This window comes from Hemitrygon akajei, chromosome 9 (genome assembly GCF_048418815.1).
Source record: "Hemitrygon akajei chromosome 9, sHemAka1.3, whole genome shotgun sequence".
In the NCBI taxonomy this organism is placed as follows: Eukaryota; Metazoa; Chordata; class Chondrichthyes; order Myliobatiformes; family Dasyatidae; genus Hemitrygon; species Hemitrygon akajei.
In genome coordinates this window covers 19,847,725-19,867,613 of record NC_133132.1, presented here as the reverse complement: position 1 = coordinate 19,867,613, position 19,889 = coordinate 19,847,725, and the positions used below count along the sequence as shown (strand labels likewise).

Genomic DNA, 19,889 nt, shown 5'->3' with positions numbered 1-19,889 from the left:
AAGAAAAAACAAGCAAAAGGAAAGAACTATGTACAAGTAGGGAGTGATCCTTTTTTTTATATAACAGATTCACTATCTCACTTCTTAACCTCAGAAGGTACACATCTCAGCAGGAAGCTACTTCATACTCCCCTAATGTGAATGAATTTAACAAGTGAATTAAATCTACCTAAGCTGCTATGGGTGTGCAAATCAGTGATATGATTATACCCTTGGCTTCGTCATGCTCCAAACAAACACTGGTATATTTGATGGTGAAATACGCAAAGTATTACAAATGATCTTCGTGCCACAGCTTAACATTTCAACTTACCCCATTCATTCCTATGACAGTTCTCTGCCAGTCCTTATCTTGTAATGCTTGTGGCTCCAGCTGTAAATAAGACAAGAGCTTTATTTACCTCATTTAAATTGTGTGTGTCTGTGTGCTTGCGCTTGAGTAAAGAGTTGGAGGGAGTGGTAGAGGGAAAAGGAGAGGAAGGGAGGGAGAGAGAGAAAGAGAGAGGGGGAGAATGAGTTTTCGCGTGAGTGTGGTATATGTGATTGTATCTGTGTTTCTTCATCATGTAAGCATTAAAACATGAAAAGAAGGCAGAGAGTATTATAGAAGAGGTTGTTACTCCACAGGTTCAGCTAAAAATAGGATGGTAAGTCGCCAGGAAGGGCAGTCTACAGTTTAGGAGTCCCATGTCACAATTCCTCTCTCTAACAGGTACACTGCTTTGGATAGTTAAGGTGGGAAATGGCCTCTCAATGAAAAACAGCATTCGGTGGCTCTACATCCAGCTCTGATGTACAGCAGGGAACGACATATTCTAGAAGTGTAGTAATGATAGAGGAATCAATAGGGACAAACAGGCGCTCCTGTGGCCAAGGGCAGTTCTCCAATGTAGTGTGTTGCTCCCCCCGGAGTCAGGGTCAAAAATAGCCTAAGAATGTCTATCAAGGAGATAACCAAAGGGCAAAATGAAGTTAGGGATTCAGTAAAGTGTTAGACAAGGTACTGCATGGTATGCAGGTCCAGAAGGTCAAAGCACACGAGATCCAAGACACGTTGGTGCACAGTGGTGCAAAATCTGCTTTTTATATACGTTATGTGTATAGATTTATATACACACACAGGATTCCGGCTAGTTTTATATACGTATGTGTATAGATTTATACACACACAGGATTCCGGCTAGTTTTATATACGTATGTGTATAGATTTATACACACACACAGGATTCCGGCTAGTTTTATATACGTATGTGTATAGATTTATATACACACACAGGATTCCGGCTAGTTTTATATACGTATGTGTATAGATTTATACACACACACAGGATTCCGGCTAGTTTTATATACGTATGTGTATAGATTTATATACACACACAGGATTCCGGCTAGTTTTATATACGTATGTGTATAGATTTATACACACACAGGATTAAGGCTAGTTTTATATACGTATGTGTATAGATTTATACACACACACAGGATTCCGGCTAGTTTTATATACGTATGTGTATAGATTTATACACACACAGGATTCCGGCTAGTTTTATATACGTATGTGTATAGATTTATACACACACACAGGATTCCGGCTAGTTTTATATACGTTATGTGTATAGATTTATACACACACACAGGATTCCGGCTAGTTTTATATACGTATGTGTATAGATTTATACACACACACAGGATTCCGGCTAGTTTTATATACGTATGTGTATAGATTTATACACACACAGGATTCCGGCTAGTTTTATATACGTATGTGTATAGATTTATACACACACAGGATTCCGGCTAGTTTTATATACGTATGTGTATAGATTTATACACACACACAGGATTCCGGCTAGTTTTATATACGTATGTGTATAGATTTATACACACACACAGGATTCCGGCTAGTTTTATATACGTATGTGTATAGATTTATACACACACAGGATTCCGGCTAGTTTTATATACGTATGTGTATAGATTTATACACACACACAGGATTCCGGCTAGTTTTATATACGTATGTGTATAGATTTATATACACACACAGGATTCCGGCTAGTTTTATATACGTATGTGTATAGATTTATACACACACACAGGATTCCGGCTAGTTTTATATACGTATGTGTATAGATTTATATACACACACAGGATTCCGGCTAGTTTTATATACGTATGTGTATAGATTTATACACACACACAGGATTCCGGCTAGTTTTATATACGTATGTGTATAGATTTATATACACACACAGGATTCCGGCTAGTTTTATATACGTATGTGTATAGATTTATACACACACAGGATTAAGGCTAGTTTTATATACGTATGTGTATAGATTTATACACACACACAGGATTCCGGCTAGTTTTATATACGTATGTGTATAGATTTATACACACACAGGATTCCGGCTAGTTTTATATACGTATGTGTATAGATTTATACACACACACAGGATTCCGGCTAGTTTTATATACGTATGTGTATAGATTTATACACACACAGGATTCCGGCTAGTTTTATATACGTATGTGTATAGATTTATACACACACACAGGATTCCGGCTAGTTTTATATACGTATGTGTATAGATTTATACACACACACAGGATTCCGGCTAGTTTTATATACGTATGTGTATAGATTTATACACACACAGGATTCCGGCTAGTTTTATATACGTATGTGTATAGATTTATACACACACAGAGGATTCCGGCTAGTTTTATATACGTATGTGTATAGATTTATACACACACACAGGATTCCGGCTAGTTTTATATACGTATGTGTATAGATTTATACACACACACAGGATTCCGGCTAGTTTTATATACGTATGTGTATAGATTTATACACACACACAGGATTCCGGCTAGTTTTATATACGTATGTGTATAGATTTATACACACACACAGGATTCCGGCTAGTTTTATATACGTATGTGTATAGATTTATACACACACACAGGATTCCGGCTAGTTTTATATACGTATGTGTATAGATTTATACACACACAGGATTCCGGCTAGTTTTATATACGTATGTGTATAGATTTATACACACACACAGGATTCCGGCTAGTTTTATATACGTATGTGTATAGATTTATACACACACAGGATTCCGGCTAGTTTTATATACGTTATGTGTATAGATTTATACACACACACAGGATTCCGGCTAGTTTTATATACGTATGTGTATAGATTTATACACACACAGGATTCCGGCTAGTTTTATATACATATGTGTATAGATTTATACACACACACAGGATTCCGGCTAGTTTTATATACGTATGTGTATAGATTTATACACACACACAGGATTCCGGCTAGTTTTATATACGTATGTGTATAGATTTATACACACACACAGGATTCCGGCTAGTTTTATATACGTATGTGTATAGATTTATACACACACACAGGATTCCGGCTAGTTTTATATACGTATGTGTATAGATTTATACACACACACAGGATTCCGGCTAGTTTTATATACGTATGTGTATAGATTTATACACACACACAGGATTCCGGCTAGTTTTATATACGTTATGTGTATAGATTTATACACACACACAGGATTCCGGCTAGTTTTATATACGTATGTGTATAGATTTATAAACACACACAGGATTCCGGCTAGTTTTATATACGTATGTGTATAGATTTATACACACACAGGATTCCGGCTAGTTTTATATACGTATGTGTATAGATTTATACACACACACAGGATTCCGGCTAGTTTTATATACGTATGTGTATAGATTTATACACACACACAGGATTCCGGCTAGTTTTATATACGTATGTGTATAGATTTATACACACACACAGGATTCCGGCTAGTTTTATATACGTATGTGTATAGATTTATACACACACACAGGATTCCGGCTAGTTTTATATACGTATGTGTATAGATTTATACACACACACAGGATTCCGGCTAGTTTTATATACGTTATGTGTATAGATTTATACACACACACAGGATTCCGGCTAGTTTTATATACGTATGTGTATAGATTTATACACACACACAGGATTCTGGCTAGTTTTATATACGTATGTGTATAGATTTATACACACATACAGGATTCCGGCTAGTTGAGGCAGCCGCTTACTTGAGACAGTTGGTGAGAAATAAGCAGTAAGATAATTTAGAATTGTTTTGCTCACTGAAGTTTCAAATATTCAGGCTTAGAGAGAGCAAAAACAGCTAGGAGTGAAAACGAAATGATTTCACTACTTTAACAAGTTCAGAACTATGAATTTGAAAGTTTTGACAATCAGCTTGTATATTACAATGTAAGTGAATATATGGAGGATACAATCGTTGAAAGCATCATATGAAGGCATTTTTAAAAATCTATTCAATATACGTAATTGATTTACTTGTTTATTTATCATTATGTTTTCTTTTATTTATTATTTTTCTCGTCTAGATTATGTATTACATTGAACTGCTGCTGCTAAGTTAACAAATTTCATGTCACATGCCGGTGATAATAAACCTGATTCTGATTCTAATTCTGAAGGCAGTCCATTATCTGCACTATATGTCTGTGCTAATTTTGTTCGTTTACAGTCAATCAAAAGAACATGGCAGCATGATGGTTGTCTGTCATATCCGATGTTAACAGTGAAACCTGTGCGGGAGAGTTTTTAAAGTGTAAATTCCATTGCACAGGGACAGTGCCAGTCCCCCAACCTCGGAAATCCAGTCTCGTCCATTCAGCTTGCCAGAGCTGACCTCACACGCTAGGACAGGCGTATCCCTATTTCACTGAAGCATGGGGCCTGCCGGCTACACTCGCCTTGTTTAGCTCCCTTTTGGAGCGGTGTACTGGGCTGTGGCTGCTGTCGCACGCAAACAGTACGGGGTTGAATGGGATCTGGGGTCAGCCATGATGAAATGACGGACTGGACTCGATGGGCTGAATGGCCTAATTCTGCTCCTATGGCTTAGGGTCTATTTGGTGCCACAGGTGAAACTTGAGCATACAGTGGGGATGAAAGGTGAGTGAGCTGCTACAATGTGAATACAACAAGCACGTTCAACAGACGTGCTACCCCTCCCTGGACACCCCATACATGGCAGCGTACACTGGATGAACTCCTCCATCAATAACCACTAACACACAGTTTTATAGTAGCACTGGTGTGTCCTATATCTTATTTAATCCTAAGTTAAACAGTAGTTTGTCTTTTTTATACTTTTTCAACTACTTCCATGAAACTTTGGCTAATTGGGGCACCCACTTAATTGGCCAAAATGTATAAAACATTGATTCGACTGCACTTGGAGTATGGTGTGCAGTACCAGTTGCTACACCCCCAGGAAGGATATGATAACATGTGAGAAAGTGCAGAAGAGCTTCATTAGAAAATTGCCTGGAATAGAGGGCTGTTGTTATGAGAAGAAATGGGATACAGTGGGATTATTCTCACTGGAATGTGTGGTGACATTACAATGGTTTACAAAATTATGAAGGTTATAGGTAGGATAGACAGAATCTTTTTCTCAGGGCAGGGAGTCTTGAGGGCACGTGCTTAAGTGAAATGGAGATATTTAAAGAACAGTTACTTTCTTTTACATGGAAGATTGTGGTTACATGGATCGAGTGTCAGAGAAGATAGTGGAGGAAGATGCTATTACAACTTATCAAAGGTGCTTGGACAGGTATTTGGAGAGAAGGAGTACACAGAATATTCAAAGTTCAAAAGCTTAAAATAAATGTATTATCAAAGTACATACAGAGCCTACAAAAGTGCTCATCCCCTTGGATGTTTTCATGTTTTATTGTTTTACAACAATGAATCACAGTGGATTTAATTTGGCATTTTTGACACTGATCAACAGAAAAAGATTTTTGCATCAAAGTAAAAACAGATTGCATAAGTATTCATCCCCTTTACTATGACAAACCAAATCATCACTGGTGCAGCCAACTGGTTAAAGATGTCACATAGTTAAATGGAGATCACTTACGTGCAGTCAAGGTGTTACAATTGACTGTAGGAAACGTACACCTGCATCTGGAAAGTCCGACTGCTGATTTGCAGAAGAGTTTTTAGATATTTCACATCTTGTGTGTCTTAATGATGGGAGGGGCCTTGTGTGTCTTAATGATGGGAGGGGCATGAAATTTACTGTTCGTAACAGTTCTGAAACTGCTATAGATTTAACTTTAATTTTGAATATTCTGGCTGGAGTGAGTGGAGTGGGATGTCAAGGGAGATGAAATATTGGTAAGTGGTCAATTTCCTATATTTATAAGCTTGGATTTATATAACGGCCAGGAGGCCACTTTTAGGAGATGGCATATTGGTAAAGCAAATTGGGAGAGGTTTAAGGTTTTATGTGATGAATGTTGAGGATGATGTGGATTTCTGCAATGAAAGGTTATTACTCATCAATCTGCAGTGGAAGTGATTTCTATTATAAAGAGCATTAACGTGAGCAAAGCCGTACCATGGTGGACTGAGGAGTGTACAGAGGCCATTAGCGAGAGAAATAAGGCATTTCGGAAAGTTAAGGAGTATCACTCTTTGAGTAACCTTATTAAGTACAAAAGGGCACAGGTCATGGTGAGGAAAGTAGTGAAGTTGTGAAAAAGGTTTGTGATAGTATTGGAAGGGGTTTTAAACTTGGAGATGTTTGGGGAATGATTAAAAAATGGGGGGGGGGGAATTCATAGGGCTAATAACATTCCAGTATTGATTAAGGAAGATAATATGATTGTTACTGAAACAGAGAAGGTTGGGTTACTGGCTCGGTCATTTGCTGCAATTCATAATCAAGATAATTTAAGGGAAAAGGCTAAACAATAAAGGGATAGGGTTCTAAGTGAATACCCTGATGTATTGTCAGTCGGCTCAAGGAAAGGATGATACATGTTACTGTATGTTTAAACATATGGCTGACAACTCTCCTAAGATAATATTAAAATTTCTGAAACATTTGGAATTTAGGCCATCTTCCTTCTTCGTGGAAGACCCCCGTCAGACCCTTCTAGTTATAGACCAATATCATTAACGTCCTATTTGTGTGAATGTATGGTAAAAGAGTGGCTGAATTATATTTTGGAAAAAAGAGGTGATAATTATGTTTTTTCAGAACGGATTTTGAAAGGGTAGAGTGACATTGGATTTAGTTTTATGTCTGGAAGAAATCAGGAAAACACAGGTAAATAAGTAAGTTATAAAGTAGTATTTTTGATATAAATAAAGCCTATGATATGTTATGCAGGGAGGGTCTTTTGATGAAGTTATGGAAATTAGGAGTGGGAGGAAGGCTATATAATTTTTTTCTGAGTTTCTTATTTAGACAGTCTCTGCAGGTAGGGGTAGGAAAGGCTTCTAGGAGATAGAGAACGGGACTCCACAAGGCAGTATTTGTAGCCCTTTATTGTTTAATGTTCTGATTAATAAAGTCATAGTCACAAAATACATATTTTGGACTAACTGGTTCTTGCCAGCCAAGATGCCAATCTAAGCCAGTCCTATTTGCTTAAGTCTGGCCCATATCCTTTGTTTCCTATCCATATAGTTGTCCAAGGTCAGGGACTATTTGGCATGAACAAGAGAAAATCTGCAGTTGCTGGAAACCCACGCAACACAAACAAATCAAGGGATATGGGGACAAGGCAGGAACTGGGTATTGATAGTAGATGATCAGCCATGATCTCAGAATGGCGGAGCAGGCTCGAAGGGCCGAATGGTCTACTTCTGCACCTATTGTCTATTGTCTATTAATATTTTCTCTGAGACAGCCACTAGGGTGGGTGAATCACTTTTTGCAGGCAATGGAGCTTTATGGATCAGAGGAAAAAACTTACTTAACTGTATACAGGATGCAATTAGCAATTAATAAGGTCAAAGTTGGCAAATAGATGGGGCTGTAAGCTTTCAGTAGCTAAAACACAAGTTACATGTTTTACAAAGAGGATCAATAGACCTGCACTCAATCCGAAGACTCTTGAAGAAGGGTCAGTGGTAAGAGTTCTTGGCATGTGGTTGGATAATAAGCTGACAAGAAAGCATCATATCAGTAAGGGTCATTAAGTATCCTGGTGTTCTTGGAGTGCTACACGAAAATCTCTGTTGCCTTTAGGTCAGTACTTGAGGGGGCAGAGGAACGATCACCCTATCAAAAGTGTGTTGGGAAGACTGTTGGGAACATCACATGAAGAAAGATGTTATGCTGAGGCTTTATAAGGCATTGCTAGACTGCACTTTTGGGCTCCTTATCTATGAAAAGATGTTCTGACACTGGAGAGCATCCAGAGGAGGTTCATGTGAATGATTTCAGCAATGAAAGGTTAGCATTTGATGACTCTAGGCCTCTACTCATTGGAGTTCTGAAGAATGAGGAGGAACCTCACTGAAACTTAGAAGAATATTGAAAGGCCTAGATAGTGTCGATGTGAAAAGGATGTTTCTATTGTCTAGGACCAGAAGGTATAGCCTCAGAATAGAGGGATGTCCATTTAGAACAAAAATGAGGAGGGATTTCTTTAGCCTGAGGTAGTGAATTTGTGGAACTTGTTAGCACACACGACCGTGAAGGCCATGTCATTGGATATATTTAAAGCGGAGGTTAACAGGTTCTTGATTAGTCTGGATGTTAAAGGTTAAGGGGAAAAGGCAGAAGAATGCGATTGAGAAGGACAATAAATCAGCCATGAAGGAATGGTGGAGCAGACTCAATGGGTGGAGTGGCCTAATTCTGCTCCTATGTCTTATGGTCTTGTGTCTTTCTCTGGAAATAAGATTCTAGTTAATATAAATGATCTGGGAAACTGGATTCTTTGAAAAAAAATTCTATCTCTAAATAAGGGAAAGAGGTTTTGAATTGGTGATTACGATAGATAAGTCCCCAGGGTCAGATGGGATATACCCTAGGTTACCATGAGAAGTGAGTTGAGGGATCTATGGACACAGTAATCTCTTAAGGTGCCACACAAGTTATCGCGTTGTTAATAAGACGCATGGGGTGTTAGCCTTCAGTAGCTGAGAGGTTCAATTCAAGAGCCATGAGATAATGTTGCAGCTCTATAAAACCCTGGTTAGATCATGCTATCAGGTTCAGTTCTGGTTGCCTCAATATATGAAAGATGAGGAGGCTTTAGAGAGGGTGCAGAGCAAGTTTTATGACAAGAAGTGCAAGCTAGGGCTTTTCTCGTTGGAGAGAACTGCTCTCGTCGGCTGAAGTCAGAGGTGATGAAAGGCATGGATCGAATCGGCAGCCAGAGACATTTTCCAGGGCAGAAACGGATAATATGAGGAGCGTAATTTTAAGGTGATCATACTGGAGTGTGGTGGGTATGTGTAACACGCTGCTGGGTTTGGTGGTGGAGGCAAATACATAACGAGACTCTTAGATACGCACATGGATGATAGAAAAATGGAGGGCTATATGAGAGGGGTGAGATTGATCTTGGTGTAAGTTGAAAGGTCATTGCAACATCGTAAGCTGAACGGCCTGTACTGTGCTGTAATGTTCTTTAATCCTTTGTTCTGGACTCCCTTAACCTGGGGAAATGACTGTTACCATTGTGACATAATCACTGTAATGACATTCAAGTCTATCAGTTACTACTTCAAATTAAGTAAGCTAAAGAAAATGTACCAGGTAACTCATTAACCATACAGAGAACCAGAGTTCTGTGGTCGAGATTACATTGACGTACCTGAATCTGCCCTTTCCCCATGATTTTATCCGTGATTTCAGCATCTTCTTTGGGGAGCTTGGTTTTGTTGTAGCATTTTTCGTAACTCAGAATTCTTAGAGTCTGAGAGCCTTCTAATTCAATCTCAAATTCCTGTTTTTTAAAAAAAAAGAGAATTAAAAATGTGAAAGTAAACTGTAGAAGTTTGAACCGTAGGGAATTTCCTCTTATTGATACGACAGCATAAAGGAGTGAGACAGATCAGCTAGTAGATTGATTCACGACAAACTTGCAGTCAACCTCAGTAAGATGAAGGAATTCATTGTGGACTTCAGGAAGGGGAAATTGAGGAAATATACACCAGTCCTCATGGAGGGGTCAGGGATCTATACTAGGCCCAACATCTTGATATAATTATGCAGAAGGGACACCAGAGGTTACATTTCTCTTAAGAGCTTGAGGAGATTTAGTATGTCACCAAAATCTCTGGCAAATTTCTGTATTATGGAGAGCATTCTAACTGGTATGGGCTGGGGCCATTGAACAGGATCAGAAAACATCATGGGCACTAACGTCCCCAGCCTTGAGAACGTATTCAAGAGGCAATGCCTCAAAAAGTTGGCATCAGTCATTGAAGACCCCCATTAACCAAGACAGGCTTCTTCCTATTACTAACATCAGAGAGGAGGTACAGGAACCAGAAGATGAACACAGAATGTTTCTGGAACAGCTTCTGCACTGCCATCAAATTTCTGAGTGGATACGGAACCAACCCATGAACAGGACCTTACTATATTTGTTCTCTTTTTGCACAACTTATTTAATTTCATTTTTAATATATATTTCTTATTGCAATTTATTTTATGTATTCTACTGTACTGCTGCCGCAAAACAACAAATGTTGCGATACGTCAGTGAAATCAAACCCAATTCTGATTCTTCACACACCTCCATCATGGAATTATTAGCAAATACAATGCATAATGTGAACTCTGCCTCATCATGTCTCTTACACTTTAATTGTCTACTTGCAGTGTACTTTTTCTATAACTATAATGCTGTACTTTACACAAGAGATGCTGTAGATGCTAGGAATTCAAAGCATCACACACAAAACGCAGGAGGAACTCAGCAGGTCAGACAGCATCTATGGAAAAGAATCAACAGCCTAAATTTTGGGCAGAGAACCTTCATCAAGACTGGAATGGAAGAAGGAAGATGTTAGAATAAAGTGGTGGACGAAGGGAACAAGCTAGTAAGTTTGTAAGAATGGTAAGTGAAGCTAGGTGGGTGGGGGGGGGGATGATAATGGGAAAATATAAAGGGCTGAAGAATCTGATAGGAGAGGAGAGTGGGCCATGGGAGAAAAGAAAGGAGGAGGAGCACCCAGGGGAGGCAGGTGAGGGCAAAAGGTAAGAGGCAGGTGAGGGCAAAGTGAGGAATAGAAGAGGGAAAAGGAAAGGGAAAAATTATCTGAAGGAGAAATTGATGTTCAGGTTAGAGGGTACCTAATGGAACCTGGGGTGTTACTCCTGCAACTGATCGGCGGTGGAGCCAAGTGATGATGTGGAACCTGGGGTGTTACTCCTGCAACTGATCGGCGGTGGAGCCAAGTGATGGTGTGGAACCTGGGGTGTTACTCCTGCAACTGATCGGCGGTGGAGCCAAGTGATGGTGGCGCTAAATGGCGACTCCTTTCTTTGCATCTTCAGAAATAGCTCTATTTCCATCATCAATTTTTTCCCTGTCAGGTTCTTTTGAAGACTCTGACCTGGAGTTACACACTCACTACAGTTCTTTACAGGAATGGGACTTGCAAACTGGCCGTTGTTCGGAATGCCAAGGGCTCGGCCTGAGAGTTTGGTTCCCCTTTGGAGGCCTAGGATCTTGGAGCTCTGGAGACGGGTGGATCGAAGGTCAGTGTTAAGGCAGGAGATCCGTGTGTTGTCAGAGGAGTTGGAAGATCTACGGCTTGTGTGCCCAGAGACTCAAGATCTTTGGGCGCAGAGCTTGAAAAAAGTGACATAACAGACTTTTAACATCGTAAACGCGAGCTGTTTGTTATGTCTCCCCTTTCACTGTGAAGCGTAGACATCTCTTTCTCCTTGATCAGAGAGAGTGAGAGAGCCTGTGGTATGCTGAATGCCAGGTGAACAATGTAGTCTTTGCTGGTGCTTTGCTCACGCGTGAGTGCTCCGTGGTGGGTGCTGATGCTTTTCTTTTTGCCAGTGGGGGGAAGGAGGGATCGTTGCTTGCTGCCACTTACGCGCGGGAGGGAGAGGAACTGGGGGGACTTTGGGGTTCTAACATTTAACTGTCATTCGTTCTTTAGGGCACTCCTCTGTTTTCGTGGATGGTTGCGAAGAAAAAGCATTTCAGGATGTATACTGTATACATTTCTCTGACATTAAATGTACCTTTGAAACTTGAGACTGTCCTCATCGTGACCGAAGAAGAGGCCATGGATTGACAGGTCGAATTGGGAATGCAGATAGAAATTAAAATGGTTGGCCATTCTGCTTTGTTTCCCTTTTGTGCTAAATGTACCTCAGTATGGAATGATCTGTCCAGGTGACATGCAAACAAATATTTTCACTGTATCTTGGAACATGTGACAATAATAAAACAATCACCCATATTACAGTTGCAACTTAACCAGAATTAAGTTACAGCAGTTGGGAGTAGTTTTTAAACTAATCTGGCATGAGGTGGGAACCAGGATGATAGAGCTGCGGGTGAGCCAGCAGGTTTACCAGTAGATGATGGGTGTAACATGAGTATAAGGAAAGACAAGCTAATGAATGGGTACAAATGCAGTCAGAGCAAAGAGTTAAATTGTACCACAGAGGCAAAACTCAAAAGGGCAAAGAATGGAGGACTGAAGGTTGTATTTAAATGTGCGTAGCATTCGAGATAAGGTGAACAAACTCGGTATGACGTTATGGGTATCACTGAGTCGTGGCTGAAAGAAGGTCATAGTTGGGAGCTTAACATCAAAGGATATACATTGTATTGAAAGGACAGGCAGGAAGGCGTAGGCGATGGTGTGGCTCCGTTGGTAAGAGTTGGAATTAATCTTTAGAAAGAGGTGACATCGGGTCAGAGAATGTTGAAACTTCATAGATAAGAAACTGCAAGAGTAAAATTAACATTATGGGAATCATTTATTGGTCTCCAAATAGTAGCCAATTAGTGGGGTTGAGATTTCAAAGGGAGCTGGAAAGGGCATTGTAATAAGGGTAATGTCACAATTGTAATGGGGAACTTCAATATGCAAGGGGATTGGGAAAATCAGGTTAGTGTCAGATCACAAGAGAGGGAATTTGTTGAATACCTATGAGATGGCTTTTTAAAGCAGCTTGGAATTAAGCCTACTCAAAGAAAAGCGATCTTAGATTGGGTGTTGTGTAATAACCCAGATCTTATTAGGGAGCTTAATGTAAAGGAACCCGAAGGAGACAATGATCATAATCTGATTGAATTCATACTGCAATTTGAGAGGGAGAAGCTGAAGTCACATGTATCAGTATCGTAATGGAATAAAGGGAATTCCAGAGGCACGGTGGATTGGAGGAGGATACTGGCAGGGATGACAGAAATGGCTGAAGTTTCTGGGAATAGTTCACAAGGCACAGGATGGAAATGCCCCACAGAAGAAGTTCTCAAATGGTAGGGGTAGGCAACCGTGGCTGACAAGAGAAGTTAAGGACAACATAAAAGGTAGCAAGAGTGAGCAGGAAATTGGTTGATTGGGAAGCTTTTAAAATCTAACAAAAGGCAACTAAAAAAGCTAAAAGAAGGGAAAAGGTGAAATATGAGGGCAAACGAGCCCTCATGAGGGCAAAGCAGGATACCAAGCTTTTTCAGTTATATAAAGTGTAAAAGTGGGTGAGAGTTGATACTGGACCATTGGAAAATGGTGCTGGTGAGGTAGTAATGAGGGACAATGAAATGGCAGATGAACTTAATGGGAACACTGCATCAGTCTTCACTGTGGAAGACACTAGCAGTGTGCCAGAGGTCTGTGAGTGTCAGGGAGCAGGGGTGAGTGTCGTTGCTATTACAAAGGAAAAAGTGCCAGGCAAACTGAAAGGTCTTACGGTGGATAAGTCACCCGGACCAGATGGACGACATCCCAGAGTCCTGAGAGAGGTTGCTGAAGAGATAATAGTTACGATCTTTCAAGAATCACTTGATTCTGGCGTAGTCCCGGAGGACTGGAAGATTGCAAATGTCACTCCACTCTTTAAGAAGGGAGGAAGACAAAAGAAAGGAAATTATAGGCCAGTTACTCTAACCTCAGTGGCTGGGAAACATAGAAAACCTACAGCACAACACAGGCCCTTCAGCCCACAAAGCTGTGCTAAACATGTCTTTACCTTAGAAATTATCTAAGGTTACCCATAGCCCTCTATTTTTAAGAGCTCCATGTACCTGTCCAGGAGCCTCTTAAAAGACCCTGTCGTATCCACCTCCACTACCGTCACTGGTAGCCCATTCTACACACTGACCACTCTCTGCATAAAAAAAACTTACCCCTGACATCTCCTCTGTACCTACTGCCAAGCACCTTAAAACTGTGCCCTCTCATGCTAGCTATTTCAGCCCTGGGAAAAAGCCTCTGACTATCCACATGATCAATGCCTATTATTAAGGATAAGGTTTCAGGGTACTTGGGACACCTATGATAAAATAAGTCAAAGGCAGTGCCTGACAAGTTCTTCAAGGAAATAACAAGCAGGGTGGACAAAGGAGAGGTATTTGGATGTCATTTGCTTGGATTTTCAGAAGGCATATGATAAGGTGCCACACACGAAACTGCCAAACAAGATAAAATCCTATGGTGTTACAGGAAAGGTACTGGCATTGACAGAGGAATGGCTGACAGGCAGGAGGCAGTGAGTGGGAATAAAAAGGGCTTTTTCCGGTTGGCTGCCAGTGACTAGGGTTGCTCCTCTGGGATCAGTATTGGGACCGCTACTTTTCACATTGTTTGTCAGTGATTTGGATAATGGAATTGATGGCTTTGTGGTAAAGTTTGTGGATGATATGGAGATAGGTGTGGGGAGGTGGGGTAGGTAGTGCTGAGGAAGCAATGCCATTGTAGCAGGACTTAGACAAACTGGAAGAATGGGCAAAAAAAAGTGGCAGATGGAATACAGTGTTGGGAAATGTATGATAATGCATTTTGGTAAAAGGAACGATCGTGCAGACTATTATCTAAATGGGGAGAAAACAGCAATGTTGGCATTTATTTCAAGGGGAACGGAATATAAAAGCAAGGAGATAATGCTGAGCCTTTTATAAGACACTTGCCAGGCTGCACTTGGAGTACTGTCAACAGTTTTGAGCCCCAAATCTTAGAAAGGATGTGTTGTCATTGGAGAGAGGCCAGAGGAGGTTCACAATGATGATTCTGGGGATGAAGGAGTTAACATATGAGGAGTGTTTGGCAGCTTTTGTCCTGTACTCACTGGAATTTAGAAGAATGCCGGGGAATCTCATTGAAACCTACCGAATGCTGAAAGGACTACATAGGGTGCCATGTGGAAAGGATACCTCTGGTGGGGTATCCAGAACTAGAGGGCACAGCCTCAAAATTGAGGGGTGACCTTTTAGAACAAAGGTAAGGAGAAATTTTTCTAGCCCAAGAGTGGTGAATCGGTGAAATACCCTGCCACAGACTGCGGTGGAGGCCAAGACTTTGCATATAGTTAAGGTAGAACTTGACTGTTTCTTGATCAGTCAGAGCATCAAAGGATATGGCAATAAGGCAGCTGTATGGGGTTTAGTGGGATCTGGGATCAGCCATGATGGAAAGGCAGAGCAGATTCGATGGGCTGAATGGCCTGATTCTACTCCTATGTCTTATGGTCTTAACTAAAGTTATTATTAAAGATGCCTTATACACCGGCTTATTTATCTTAAAGAATGCGTTGATTTGCACATCAACATCTCTCTGTTACTCAGTATTCCTGAGGACTCACAGTCTAGGTCCTAGCCTTACAAGCCCTCTCAGAATGCATCACACCCCACTTCAGATTAAACTCCATCCGCTACTGCCCTGCCCACTGTGGGCCAAAGGACCTGTACCGTGTTGTGATCCTCCTCCCTATCAACAGCACCATCAAATTCACCAATTAATCAGTAACAATTTATATATTAATTGTAAATTGTTAATAACAAACAGAAACGATCCAGCATTGATCCCTCTTATACACTATTGGTCACAGATTTCCAATCACAAAAGCAATTGTCCAACATTATAAGACCACAGGACAGAGAAGCAGAATCTACTCCTGTGCCTAACCAGTACATTATGGAGTGGATAGGAGTCATTGTCCAAGATGGCATGCAATTTGGACAGCATCCTCTTTTCAGACACCACCGTCAGAGAGTCCAATTCCACCCCCACAACGTCACTGGCCTTACGAATGAGTTTGTTGATTCTGTTGGTGTCTGCTACCCTCAGCCTGCTGCCCCAGCACACAACAGCAAACATGATAGCACTGGCCACCACAGGCTCGTAGAACATCCTCAGCATCGTCCGGCAGATGTTAAAGGACCTCAGTCTCCTCAGGAAATAGAGACAGCTCTGTCCAGGTGTCAGGGGGCATGAAGTGTGTGAGGTTACCATAACTAGATGGAAGTTTCTTGGGAAACTGAAGTTACCTGGACCAGATGTTGCACACGTCATCAGAGTTTTGAAAGATGTGGCTGAAGAGATTGTGGAGTCATTAGTAATAACCTTTCAAGAATCACTGCATTCTGGAGTGGCTCTGGAAGACTGAAAAACTGCAAATGTCTCTCCACTCTTCAAGAAGGGAGAAAGGAAGAGGAAAGGAAACTATAGACCAATTAGTCTGACCTCAGTGGTCAGAATCAGAATCAGGTTTATCATCACCAGCATGTGACATGAAATTTGTTAACTTAGCAGCAGCAGTCCAATGCAATACATAATTTAGCAGACAGAGAGAAAAAAACATAATAAATAAACAAGTAAATAAATTACATATATTGAATAGATTATTAAAAATGTGAAAAAACAGAAACACTGTATATTAAAAAAAAGTGAGATAGTGGTAAGATATTGGAGTTGATTGTCAAGGATGTGGTTTCAGGAAACTTGGAAGCACATGATAAAATAGGCCGTAGTCGGCAAGGATTCCTCAAGGGAAATTCTTGCCTGGCAGATCTGTTGGAATTCTTTGAAAATATAAAAAGCAGGATTGACCGAAGAGAATCACTTGATGCTGTGTACTTGGATTTTCAGTAGGCCTTTGTCAAGGGGTTACACATGAGGCTGCTTAACAGGCTACGAGCCGATGGTATTACAGGAAAGATTCCAGCATGGATAAAACAGTGGCTGATTGGCAGGAGGCAAAGAATGGAAACGAAGGGAGCCTTTTCTGGCCGGCTGCCGGTGACTAGTGTTGGGTCTGTATTGGGAATAAATCTTTTTACCTTATATATCAATGTTTTGGATGGTGGAATTGTGATGGCTTTGATGCAAATTTGCAGACAATATTAAGATAGGTGGAGGCACAGGTAGTTTTGAGGAAATAGAGAGGCCACAGAGGGACTCAGATAAGGAGAAGGGGCAAAGAAATGGCAGATGGAGTTAATTGCTGGGAAACGTATGTTCATGCTCTTTGTGGGAAGAAGAAATGAAGGGGCTGACTATTTTCTAAATTGAGAGGAAATACAAAAACCTGAGGTGCAAAGGGACTTGGGAGCCCTTGTGAAGGGTTGAGTCTCTGGTGAGAAGGCCTCAGAATTGAGCGGCATCCTTTTAGGACAGAGATGAGCAGAAATATCTATAGCCAGAGAGTGGTGAATCTCTGGAATTTTTTGCCTTTATGTATATTGAAGGCAGAGGTTGATAGATTCTTGATTAGTCAGGGCATGAAGGGATATGGGGAGAAAGCAGGAGATTGGGTCTGAGAGGATTAAATGACAGAGCAGACACAATGGGCCAAATGGTCTAATTCTGCTCCTATATCTAATGGTCTTATGATACATGTATAAATAATCTGGATAAAAAAAGCAGGTGGTCTGCTTTAGTTAAGTTTGCTGACAATGCGAAAATGGATGGAGATGTGGACAGTGAGAAACACTGTTGAAAGTTGCAACAGTATATAAACCAGTTGGAAACACGAGTCAAAACCTGATAAAGAGTTTAAAGTGTCCAACATTTAAAAGACACATGGACAGTACATGGATTGGAAAGGTTTTGAGGGATATGGACTAAACACAGGCTTAGAGGGAACCTTTGTTGGCATGGACCAGTTGGGCCAAAAGGCCTGCTGTAATGCTATGTGACTCCATGATTCTAAGTGTGAGGTGCTGCACTTTGGGAGGCCAAAGGTAAGATAAAAGTATTGGCAAAATCTTCAGGAGCATTAAAGTATACAGGGATCTTAGAATATGAACAGTACAGCACAGGAACAAGCCCTCTGGCCAACAGAGTTGTGCCAAACTAATTAAATCCCTTCTATCTTCAAAAGCTTATATCTTCCCTTTCTATTAGATGAGTGCCCATCTAACAGCCTTTTAAACACTTCTATTGTATTTACATTCACAAGGCCGCCTTTGGAGTATTGAATTCAATTCTGATCAACCATTATAGCATAGGAGAGGGTGCAGAGGACATTTTCCACCATGCTGCCCGGAACGACCTTCAATTCGCCTACCTTCACAGCAGGTCAACAGCAGATGCTATTCCATTGGCTTTTCCCTCAGCTCCGGAACAACGAAGGTGCATACATCAAGATGCTCTGCATTGACTACCGCTCAGCATTTAACACCATCATCCAATAACTAAGCTCCAAGATCTAGGCCTTGTTACCTCCTCGTGCAACTGGATCCCCTATTTTCTCACTTGCAGACACATGTCAGTACATGTCCCCCACAATCACCATCAACACAGATTTAATTATGACTATGTAGCTGAGTATAGTTCCAATGCCCATGTTTATAAGTTTGCTGTTGTTGGCTGAATTGAACACGGTGGCAAATCGACAGATATGAGGGAGATTGAAAAATCTGGTTGAATGGTGCCACAACAACAAACTTTCACTCAATGACAGCAAAACTAAAGAGCTGATTATTGAATACAATAGGAAAAAAATCGGAGGTCCACGAGTCAGCCGTTTTGGGGGGGGGGGGGGTTAGAAGTGGAGAGGGTCAGTAACTTTAAACTCACTGCTATTATATTAGAAGATCTATCTTGAGACCAGCATGTAAGCCATCACAAAGAAGCTCTACTTTCTTAGAAGTTTGCACAGTCAGCATATCATATAAAAATCAGACAAACTTTTATAGATGCACAGTGTAGAGTATATTGACTGGTTGCATCATAGCCTGGTATGGAAACACTGATGCCCAAGAATATAAAAGCCTACAAAAGCTGGTGGGCACAGCCCAGCCCATCACAGGCAAAGTCCTCCCTATCACTGAACACATCGATAAGGAAATTCTTCATCTCTCTTCTTGCTGCTGCCATCAGGAAGGAGAAGGGCCTTAGGTCCCACACCACCAGGTTCAGGCCATCCTTCCAACTGTCAGGCTCCTGAACCCGAGTGGATAACTTCACTCACCTGAACTCTGAAATGATTCCACAAACCACAGACTCACTTTCAAGTACTCTACAACTCATGTTCTCAGTATTATCTATTTATTTAATTATTCTTATTTATACAATTTGTCTTCATTTGTACATTGGTAGCTTATTAGTTATTGTTTGTGTGTTCTACTGTGAATGCCTACAAAAAATGAATCTCAAGGTAGTATATGGTGACCTATACGTACTTTGAGGGCATGTGCTATAAGGAGTAGTTGGTGGTGAGGGGCAGGCAAGTTCAAAGGAGATGGGCAAACGAGTTTTTACACAAAGAGTGGTGGGTGGCTGGGATGTGATACCAGGAGTGATAGTAGAGGTAGGTACAACAGAGGCATTTAAGAAACTCTGAGATAGACAGATGAATGTGCAGAGGATTAAGATATGGATTTTGTGTAGATAGGAAGGATTATTTTAGTTACGTATTTAATTACGTAATGAGATCATGAAAAGGCAATGTAACTTCATTGGACATGTGATTAGGAAAGAGGAGTTAGAATGCACGGTAATTATGGGAAAGATCGAAGGGAAGAAAGCAAGAGGAAGGCAAAGACAAATGATGATGGAGACAGCAGCC

At 40.6% G+C, this 19,889-nt stretch overlaps 1 protein-coding gene across 2 annotated transcripts in view; it reads right to left on the bottom strand.

The window, feature by feature from the left end:
• LOC140732900 (breakpoint cluster region protein) overlaps positions 1-19,889 on the bottom strand; it is a 381,893-nt gene that overhangs the window by 65,042 nt on the left and 296,962 nt on the right. For both annotated transcript variants that reach the window (XM_073055571.1, XM_073055572.1), the window contains 2 exons: positions 9,715-9,846; positions 314-373 (listed from right to left, as the gene is read on the bottom strand). In XM_073055571.1, the coding sequence (XP_072911672.1) occupies positions 314-373; positions 9,715-9,846 (192 nt within the window). The remainder of the gene's footprint in view (positions 1-313; positions 374-9,714; positions 9,847-19,889) is intronic.